At 50.8% G+C, this 10,001-nt stretch overlaps 2 protein-coding genes across 2 annotated transcripts; one reads left to right on the forward strand and one right to left on the reverse strand.

Moving 5' to 3' along the window:
- The first annotated feature begins 15 nt into the window (after positions 1-15).
- On the forward strand, positions 16-1,476 carry LOC120506211 (nuclear pore glycoprotein p62-like). The gene is made up of 3 exons (XM_039717510.1): positions 16-493; positions 895-961; positions 1,262-1,476. Exons 1-3 carry the CDS (start codon positions 281-283, stop codon positions 1,351-1,353), a joined length of 372 nt encoding a protein of 123 aa, XP_039573444.1. The 5' UTR covers positions 16-280; the 3' UTR covers positions 1,354-1,476.
- Positions 1,477-1,733: 257 nt separating this feature from the next.
- Positions 1,734-9,430, reverse strand: RBM41 (RNA binding motif protein 41). Its single transcript, XM_039717656.1, has 7 exons — positions 9,295-9,430; positions 8,729-8,845; positions 8,435-8,627; positions 4,443-4,647; positions 3,169-3,542; positions 2,429-2,576; positions 1,734-2,119 (listed from the first exon to the last, which is right to left on the reverse strand). The coding sequence occupies exons 1-7, from the start codon at positions 9,300-9,302 to the stop codon at positions 1,962-1,964; spliced, it is 1,203 nt and encodes a 400-aa protein (XP_039573590.1). The 5' UTR covers positions 9,303-9,430; the 3' UTR covers positions 1,734-1,961.
- Between the last annotated feature and the right edge of the window lie 571 nt (positions 9,431-10,001).

Below are 10,001 nucleotides of genomic sequence, written 5' to 3' on the forward strand. Positions count from 1 at the left end.
AGTGGTGAGAGCAGGGAACTGTGTGTGGCACAAGCCCCCTCGTCAGGCTTTAGTGATGCATCGTGGCAGGGTAATTAAAGGCAGTGTTTGTCTGGTTGAAGAGGTAAGGAATCCTGAATCCAGGCTTGCTCCTTCCTTCAGTTCTCACAAATCCTTGCAGGCAGTCCTCCACTCTCCTGCTTGTCTGTAGATCAAGGGAGACAGGGGTTGGGAGTCCCTTCGTGTGGGTTTGGAGCCTCTCTGGGTGCTCTTCCCAGGTCTCTGCTGCTCTTGGCTGCAGATGTGGAAGCTCCTTCTGATTGCCCACAGTTGCTGTGACTGCAAGCAGGTCTTCAGAGTTTTCTTTAACCACTCTGATCTTGGTTCCTGTGTGCTCTGCAGCTACAAACTGGCTGAAAACATTGATGCTCAGCTGAAGCGCATGGCACAAGATCTGAAGGACATCACTGAGCACCTGAACACCTCAAGGGGCCCAGCAGACACGAGTGACCCGGTAAATGAATGGTTCTATTTTTATTTTTTATGATTTATATTAAATTGATTTTGATGCTCTTTAGGGCTGTACTCAGCAGCTTTTTTCAGTAAAAAAATTCCCTTCACTATTGCAGACTGAGTTTTTCCACATTAATTTTGATTTTTGCTGCCTCAAGCCTAAGGTGATTAATGTTCTGCTGGTTCCTTGGTCTAAATTAAAATGAGCCAAAGCCACAGGCATATCATCTAAACTGTGCAGTTTTCTTGCTGGTATGAAGAAGCAAAGCAGCAGTATTATTGCACACACTTTCCTGGCCAAGTGGCTGCTGCCTTAGGGAAGCTGGGCAAGGAGAAACTTGCCTTTGACTCTTGCTGTTTCTGCAGTCTCACAACTGACTTGCACCTTCTCTCTCTGCTCAGCTTCAGCAGATCTGTAAAATTCTGAATGCACACATGGATTCCCTGCAGTGGATTGACCAGAATTCAGGTGAGCTTTGTCCTGCAGCCTTTTGGGACTGTGAATGTGTAGCAGGAGCATGTGTGTGTGTTTATTCATCCCTGAATTCCTGAAGATGCCTGAGGAGTCTTCCTGCTCACCTTCAGTGGCACTGTCCCTTCTGGGCTTGAATTCTCCTGCTGTGCCTGATCCGAGGCCTTTGCTCAGAAGTTACTGCTTGTGTTTTACCAAAAACACTCTGCTTGCATGTTTTTCTCTGTCCTGCAAGCAACACTGTGCAGGGTTGTGTTCTGGGGTGACTGTGCCATTATTCCCTTGTTTCTGCCACAGCTGTGCTGCAGAGGAAGGTGGAAGAGGTGACCAAGGTTTGTGAGAGTCGCCGCAAGGAGCAGGAGCGCAGCTTTCGGATCACCTTTGACTGAAACGCTCCCAAGTTCAAAGGATGGACATAAAACCTCCACAAAATGTAGAGGTGTTTGAGGTCTGAAATGATGACCTGGCTTTTGTTTCTTTTCTTGTAATAAAATGTGTTGTTTGTTCCCAAAGGTGGTCTTTGTTGTGTTGGACAGGAGTAGCTGCCTGAAGTTTGTGGGGGTAGTGTGATCACTGTGCTTTAGCTGTGCCTGCAGCCTGGTGAGATACAGAACTGCTGCTTTGGAGGGCTCAGGGCAGTCTGTCTCCAGGGGAGCCAGCAGAGCTGGGAGGCTCCCAGTGCAGACACAGTCCTGCAGCAGCAGAGTGCAGCACACTTGCCTCTAGAAGCCTTGCATACTATAAACATCAATAAGCACACACTAAGACAATACCACAAAAAGTGCATTTATTTACCTGGCCTCTTCCCTCCCTCCTTGCCATAACAGCATATGGGCACAGCCCAGCTCTCAAGAACAGCTCAGGCCCCAGCTCTCCTTTCCCACTCTGAGACTGCTGGCCCTGCATGTTGGCTCCCAACAGTCCTGCACTGTCCCAGGTTCAACCACAGCTTTCCCACAGCTCACTGAACTCCCCAAGGCTGCTGGTTCTCCATCCCTCACGTGGCAGGAGCGTTCTCTGCAGCAGAGGAGCTGGGGCTGGCAGAGTCCGCCTCTGGCACATGCTTCCTGCTTTTCCCAAAGGCGATCACCAGGGGCTTCCCCTGCAGCTTGTACCCGGTCAGCAGCTGCAGGGCACTCTGGGCTGACTCCGTGTCTGCAATGAGAGGGCACAGTGGGCACTGGGCACCTGCTGCCATGGGCACACAGGATGATCCTATGGGTGTTCCAATCTCATGGCCACTCAGCCTGCTCTGACGTGCTGATGAACACTGCACGTCACAGACTGCATCACTTCTGCCCTGGTAAATCCCCCTCCACCCCAGGGAGAGGAGCATGGCACAACAAGAGAAGGCAGTGAATTCCCTGCTTCTCCTTGGAAAGCAAGCTTGGCAGCAGCACAGTGCCCTTCAGGAGGATGTGACACCCTTGGGAGTCAGGGAAGAACGGAGAGGCAGCAACTCACCAGGGAAGGTGATGAAGGCCTGATCCCTCATGCGGCCGCTCAGGAGGCGGAACTGGATCGGTGGGCTGTCCTCCTTCTGGAACCGAGCAAACAGGGACACCAGGTCCTTCACTGTCACTCGGGGGCCTAGGTTCTTCAAATACAGCACCTGTAACAGGCACACACAGGGTCAGCCAGCCTCTGCCATGCAAAGACACCTTTCAGCCTGTCCCAGGTCTGTACAGCTCAAGGTGTGAATTAGCTCAACGCTCACACCCACATGCTAACAATGGCATTTAGAGGACGTGTGGGTGTACAGAGAAAGGCAGCTCTGAACTCAAGGCATCACCCTGCTTGTCTGCATCAAGAGCTGACAGTTTCAGTTTATTATAGAACGGTTCAGTTTATTCAGTTCATTCCATTTATTTATAAAAAGCAGTAATCTCCAGCTACCAGACAGGAGCAGTCTGAGTAAGGTGACAGCAGGACTCAGCCAGGCCCAAACAGACAGAGCACACCTTGACAGGTGAGCTGCTGGAGCCAGGCAGGGCTGGGCTCACAAGTACAACTCTTTGCCAGGCTGGTGCCTTCCCATCAGAGCCCAAGGTCCCTTTTCCCCCCAAGTGGAGGCTGCTCTCCCCCTTGGCCTGGAGGATCAGCCCAGCAACTTCAAGGCAACAGCAAAGAGGAGCCTTTGCCTACTGACACAGCTTCAGGGCATCCTGCTGAACAAGGATAAATCCTGGTTCATCTCAGCTTACCCTGTTGGGCTCCCCTGCATGGTAGGATGAGAACCTGGGAATTTTCCGGAGTTCCTCCTCTGAGAGGCGGTTCTTGAGGATCTCCTCCTCTGGGACAAACTCCACTGGCTCTTTGATAACCACAGGCCTTGGAGGGGGCTGCTGGGGCTCTGTTGCAGAAACACTGGGACTACTTGCTGCCTGTTCTGCATGCTCCTCCTGGTGTGAAAGTGATGACTCCTCAGTCCTAGACGCCTGTGGGGTCGGGGACAAGCAGGGGTCACTTGCAGCAGACTGGACTTTTTCAGGGCACTTCTTGCTCAGCAGCTCTTGGTAAACACTCTCCAGATGAACCATGGGGTCCTTTTCATCTGTTCCCCTCTTCAGAGTGTCATCTAATTCATAACAGAGATACACGGTAACTACACCGATAACCTGGAAAACAGGCTGCAAGAACAGACACAGAAAGGAGAAAGCCTGCTTCACCCCAGCCCCTGTGCCCAGGCTCTGCAGGTTGTTTTAAACTAGAGCAGCCCCAGCAAGTGCTGGCTCCCCAGCTCAGGATGAACCTGCAGAGAACAGCAGCTCCACCTGTGCTACAGCAGAGCTCTTTTCAGAGATGCCCTCACTTGCTTATCTGCAGCCACATTTCAGCACTTTCTAGTGACTCCTTCAACACACCTTCTTTCTCCTGCAGGTGTGGCAAGGATGGGCCATGCTGCCTTCCTGTACCTACCTGGAATAGGAATATTTGGCTTTCAAGGACATCAGCTTAAGCTCCTGGATTTAAAGAAAGTCCATGACATGGACTGATGAATGATCTTTTTTAATTCTCTTTAATGGAAATGAGGACAAATGTGAGAGCAGTATCTTCCAGCCTTCAACTGGACCCGATTTCACTTCAGGGGTGAGGCTTTAACAAGTCATTCCTCCTCTTACACGCTCTGTGCCTTTGCTTCCTTCACTCCCTGCAGTTACCTCAGAGAAGGAACAATCTCCAGTCCCACTTTGTGTAACTCAGACCTCGAGGCTCTAGCAAAGCATCACCCCAGCTCCTCTCCCACACCCTGAGCTGCTCTGCACTACATGCAACACCTCAAGGAGATCCAGACATGCACTTTAAAAGCCTCTATATTAAACCCTCCAGAAAACCAACTCTGTCTGCTCCCGTAAGAGAGGAAAATATCTCCTCCCACACAGCACCAAAGCAGAACCCCATCTTCAGGGACAGAGGGCCAGACAGAAATGCGCTGGGCTCCCACACGGGCCGAGGCAGGAGAGCCCTGAGGGCAGACCTTGGTGGTAGAGGGCCCGCAGGAAGGAGTGGCGGTCCGTGCCCTGGAAAAGGGCCTGCTCGATCTCCATCTCCCGCCGGCTCAGCTGCTTGCTGCCCGCAAACCTCTGCGGCAGCGCCAGGATGCGGCGCCGCTCCTCCAGCTTCTCCTGGATGGCATCCAGCCGCTCCCGCGTGGCCTCGGGGGCTGCCCCCAGCCCCGAGCCCTGCAAAACAAGCACGGCTCAGCTCAGAAGAGCACGGGCATCTCCTCAGAGCCAGCCCAACAGCACAGCCCCGAGCCCTGCAGAACAGGCTCGGCTCAGCAGCTGTGGTACCTCCTGAGAGCCCCGTCGCTGGAAGGAGTGAATGAATCTGACTCCATGCTCTTAGGCTAATTCACTATTTTATGATCTATATTATATGAAAGAATACCATACTAAAACTATACTAAACTATACTAAAAAATAGAGAAAGGATACTTACAGAAGGCTAAAAGATACTAATGAAAACTCATTACTCCTTCCAGAGCTCCAACACAGCCTGGCTGTGATTGGCCATTAAGTAAAAACAATTCACCTGTTGGATAAACAATCTCCAACCACATTCCAAAGCAGCAAACACAGGAGAAGCAAATGAGTTAATATTGTTTTCCTTTTTTTCTGAGGCTTGTCAGCTTCCCAGGAGAAGAATCCTGGGCAAAGAGATTTTTCAGAAAATAACATAGTGACAAGCAACAGCATGGGCCTCCTCCTCAGAGCCAGCCAAAGGCACAGCCCCAGCCCTGCAGTGGGTGTGTGGTGGCAGCTCCATGGTCAGACAGAGAAGCTAGATAGATTTTCCCAGTGAAAGTGGATTTGTCTTTACAAACAAGCTGTGGGTCTGCTGGTACATGAAACTGGCACTGGGAGATAAAAGAAACAATGGGAAGGGTTCCACTGATTGGTTTTCCCAGTGAGAGGAATAGCAGATTTGTCTTTACAAACAAGCTGTGGGTCTGCTGGTACATGAAACTGGCACTGGGAGATAAAAGAAACAATGGGAAGGGTTCCACTGATTGATGAATGGAAAAATATATTTGCTTTTACAAACAAATTTTAGGTTTGCTGATAAATGAAATTAGACATTGAAAGATGAAAGAAGCAATGGGGAAGAAAAACCCCTAAATTCCATATCAATTAAAAATTAAAAGGGAGTGTTATTCATTAGAGGGAAATCGTCGGTATCTCAGCCAGTGGGGAAAGAAAGAAGGGAAATGCGGCCGGGAAATTAGGATAAAAAGGAGAGAGAAGGGAAAAGTGGCCAGGAAATTAGGATAAAAAGGAGGCTGCATCCTTCAAAAATTTGAGATATCCCCGGGGAATGCCCCATGGCCTCTCCCTTTATTTGAATAAAGTTAAAAAGTACTCCTCTGTCTTCTTTTTGGACATAAACCTCTGGTGTTTGTGGATTAATTTTCCTAACACCAGAATCAGTCTGGGAAACTTTAGGGAGCTGGAGAGAAAGAATTCTGAACAGTGTCCATCTGGTGTTTTCTAATAAGCTGCTCTGCACATAAGGTTGTTTACAAATGGGTGTCTTGTTAATTAGCCAATCGTGGGAAATGTATTGATTAAATGACCAATCAGGTCCACCTCTATCAGACCAGTGTATAAAAGAAGCAGTTTCAAAACTTGGGGCTTCTATCCTATTAGCCTTTTGCCCTAAAGTCTGTGTCACTTCTTACCCCATCCTGACCCTTACAGTGACATGGGTGCACTGAGAAACATCCCCCAGGGCACCAAGAGATCCTGTTACTGCAAGGGTAGGACAAATACACCCACACAAGCTCAGTTCTTGAGGGGAGTGGAGAAACACTCCTTTCTCATGACCTGTCTGTGCTGCTTCCCTCTCCCTGGCCTGTGTCCCTCTGTCCTGCTGCCTCTGCCAGCTACAGCTGTCACCACAGCCACCTTCAGTGATGCACAACCATGCTCTGGCAGGTCTCCCCCACACCTACAGCATCCCCGAGCTCAAGTTTCCACCAAGCTCTTAGTGTGTGACCTGAGAACCTGATTTGCTCAAAATTGGACCCCCAGTTGCTGCTTGGCACCCGAGGGGAGGTTTATGCTGAGGACTAAACCCCAACCAGCATCGCTGAGCCAGCTTCAGAAACCAGAGAGGAACTGCAGCACTGAGCCAGCTTCCAGAAACCAGAGAGGAACTGCATCACTGAGCCAGCTTCAGAAACCACAGAGGAACTGCATCACTGAGCCAGCTTCAGAAACCAGAGAGGAACTGCAGCACTGAGCCAGCTTCCAGAAACCAGAGAGGAACTGCATCACTGAGCCAGCTTCAGAAACCACAGAGGAACTGCAGCACTGAGCCAGCTTCAGAAACCAGAGAGGAACTGCAGCACTGAGCCAGCTTCAGAAACCAGAGAGGAACTGCAGCACAGCCCTCACAGCTCAGCTGTGAGCAAGGAGCATCCCTGGGCAGGCAAACCTCACTGCACGGGCCACTTCATGCTGCCAAAGCACAGAGACACACCCAGCTGCTGGAAGGGCACTCCTGCTCCCCATCCACTCGATCAGAACACGCTTTGATGGGGCTGTGGGTGGATTTTCTGCTCTCAAACTCAGTTTGAGCATTACTGTGGCAGATCCTTCTGCCTCGGGCATGGAACCAGGCTTTCTCCCTGCACTGAGCACAACCTAACAGAGTTTCCCATGGTACCTCTGCCCCACATCTGCACAGCTTCTTCCATTCACTATTTCACAGCTTCCCCGAGGCACAAAAGGCTGTTTATACGGAAAAGCAATTCCCGGAAATCATTTGTTGTACTTTGTTTTCAAAAAAGCTGCCACTTAGCTGCTGAAAATAACAGAAATCTGCACTCAGTACTTTGCCAAGAGCTCCCCAGGCGATCTGAAGTTCTGTCTCAGCTGACATTATTCATCACTCATGGTGGAATCTTTCACTCAGGGCCTCCACCTCCAAAGCTGCACATCACTACCTGACTTAGGCTTTCTCCCTAAATATTCTCCTCTCAGAACCTGTAGAAGACATACCCTGATGTCACGCTTTGTTTTCTGTCAGAGGAGTGTTTTCCATATAAATAATTTTTTTCTGAACATCCCAGAATACATTTCATACTAAATATAACAGCTGGTACTGACAGCATTGATTTTCATTCTTAAATTAACACCACTCCTCTCTGCACCAAGATTTAATCAGGCCACACCAGGGCTGGATTTGCATTTAAACACCAAAGCAAGTAATGACTTCAGCTGAAAAGAGGCAAACTCTGATTAGCAGACAACTCTCTCCTGCACACAGCTATCGCTCAGGAAGAGGAGACAAAGGGAAGCCAAGGATCAGCCCAAGTCCTGTTCTGCATTTTCTAGTTTGGCAAATTAAGAGCAGGACGCTCCAGTGCACCTGACATAGGACAACCACAAAAGCCTCTTGTCTCTGGAATGTGAAAAAAAAGGGTGAAGATGGGGGAAGGGGAAAAACCTGCTGGAAGAGCACCCAAGGAGGAGCCAAGGCACTGCCACCACACGCTGGGTCTGACAGCTCTGCACTATTTTCATGTGGCTGTCCCAGGGCCCCTGAGGGACCTGCAAGGCCCTAAGGAGAACACTCCCTACAAACAGCCATCCCAAATCAGCAATGGGATCCAGGGATCTATCAGGATACTCAGAGGAGGGTGTTGAGGTACTTTGAAATATTTTCTCTTCTGGCATTTAAATCCTTCATACACAGGTATAAACAGGTGAAATTATGTGTTTGAGATCGAGGCAGAGGCAGGAATATCCTCACGTCCTGCTGTGCTCCAAAGGACCCACTCCTGTCTCCACCCTATCTTTCAACACTGACCATTCCACCAAAGAGAAGAGGCCAGAAGAAATGTAGGGTAGTGCTGGGCTAAAGGCAAGGGATACAAGGAGTGGCCACTCTTTACCAGTGGCTTACAAAGGACTGGAATTTCCTACCAGAGACCACCCTCGGGTGAGAGCAGAGCGTGCCCACCTTCCGTGCTGAATCCCGGTTCTTCCAGAGCAGGATCTCCGAGTCGGAGAGCCCCAGCTCCCGCAGAGAGGAGGTTTCTTTGTCGCTCTCCTGCAGGGCCTGGAACTGTGAGAGGCTCAAAGCCCCCGCAGCCTCCTCCCCGAAAGGTTTGTAAAAAGCTGCAGGGGCAAAGCATCTCCGCTTGGACTTGCACCTGTGAGCCGAAGGAACACAACAGCACAAACAGCTCAGCGCTGAGGAATGGGGGACAGCAAGGGGCTGCTCGCTCTCAATCCACACCAGATCAGCACTTACTGCTCAATGGAGACGCTGGTGTCAAGCTGCTGGTGAAGGAGGCTCTTCAGCTGCCTCTCTCCTTCTGTCTCCAGGTCTTCCAGGAGAAGCTCATCGCTGGACAGGCTGCTGTTCACCCTGGGGCACACAAGCACAGCCACGGGCAGTCAGGCAACGGGGGAAACACTGGGAAACACATCCCTGCTACAGCTCCTCCGCCTCCCGGGCTGTTTTTATGGGATTTAAAAAAACAAGGAACCAAAACTACTTGACCACAGCTCCCTTTAACATTACTAGAAAAGCCAACAGATTTGGGATCACTTTGAGAACATTAAAGTACCCCAAGGGGTCTTCGGGTGTTTTTGTATTGGTGGGGTGGTTGTTTGTTCACTTTAAAATCGCATGCCATTATTTTTATTGACCGAAATAATCTTTCATCAGCATCTAGGCAGACACTGCCAGTTTCAGATGTGTGAGGGCAGAACGAAACGAAACCGCGACGCCGAAGAGAAAATGAATTTCAGCAGCGCTTTTCCCTTTCCGGGGTCACCTGGAGCAGGCAGACCCCAAACCCGGCCCAGCCCCAGCCCCGCATGGCCCCGCCGCTCCGCGCTGCAGCCCCGGCAGCGCCCGCGGGCACCGGGAGCCGCCCCGGAAGGAGCGCGGAGAGGGCCGGAGCTGCTGCCGGAGCGGGGCCGGAGCTGCTGCCGGAGCGGGGAGCGGAGCGGGGCCGGAGCTGCTGCCGGAGCGGGGAGCGGAGCGGGGCCGGAGCGGGGAGCGGAGCGGGGCCGTGTCGTGGGGTGAGCCGGAATGGGTTCCAGGCACCCCCAAGGACACCCGTCCCCCTCTGGAGCTGAACGGAGAACACTTAATGCGGGGCTCATGGGTTGGGATACGGACCGGAAGAGATCTCCCGTCAGATGTCGTCAGAGGCACAACAGGCTCAGCGTAGAGATATGAACTGAGTTTATTGCTAATTAAAACAGAGCGGGATAAGGGGAAGTAAAATTAACCCTTAGAAAGGCCTTCCCCCCACCCGTCCGTCCTGTCCCAGCAGCGCAGGGAGACGGGAATGGGGGTCATGGTCAGCTCATAGGGATTCGGGAATGGGGGTCATGGTCAGCTCAGAGGGATTCGGGAATGGGGGTCATGGTCAGCTCCTAATCTCAATTGTTCAAATTTTATTACTCTAATTATATTATTATTTTTATAACCATTTTATTACTATTAAACTTTTAAAAATTTAAAAAACAAGTGATTGGCATTTTTCACAGGGTCATGGTCAGTTCAGAGG

The sequence above is a fragment of the Passer montanus genome, unplaced genomic scaffold (assembly GCF_014805655.1).
Source record: "Passer montanus isolate IOZ18808 unplaced genomic scaffold, ASM1480565v1 scaffold38, whole genome shotgun sequence".
NCBI classification, from domain to species: Eukaryota; Metazoa; Chordata; class Aves; order Passeriformes; family Passeridae; genus Passer; species Passer montanus.

Bases quoted from the DNA above. Each gene is read 5' to 3' on its own strand.
- RBM41 (XM_039717656.1), bottom strand. The intron at 4,648-8,434 runs GTGGGCACGCTC...CTTGTTTTGCAG, and splicing joins ACCGGGATTCAGCACGGAAG to GGCTCGGGGCTGGGGGCAGC. The intron at 3,543-4,442 runs GTCTGCCCTCAG...GTTATGAATTAG, and splicing joins GCGGGCCCTCTACCACCAAG to ATGACACTCTGAAGAGGGGA.
- LOC120506211 (XM_039717510.1), top strand. From the start codon at position 281: ATGTGGAAGCTCCTTCTGATTGCCCACAGTTGCTGTGACTGCAAGCAG. The intron at 494-894 runs GTAAATGAATGG...CTCTCTGCTCAG, and splicing joins CAGCAGACACGAGTGACCCG to CTTCAGCAGATCTGTAAAAT. The intron at 962-1,261 runs GTGAGCTTTGTC...TTTCTGCCACAG, and splicing joins GTGGATTGACCAGAATTCAG to CTGTGCTGCAGAGGAAGGTG.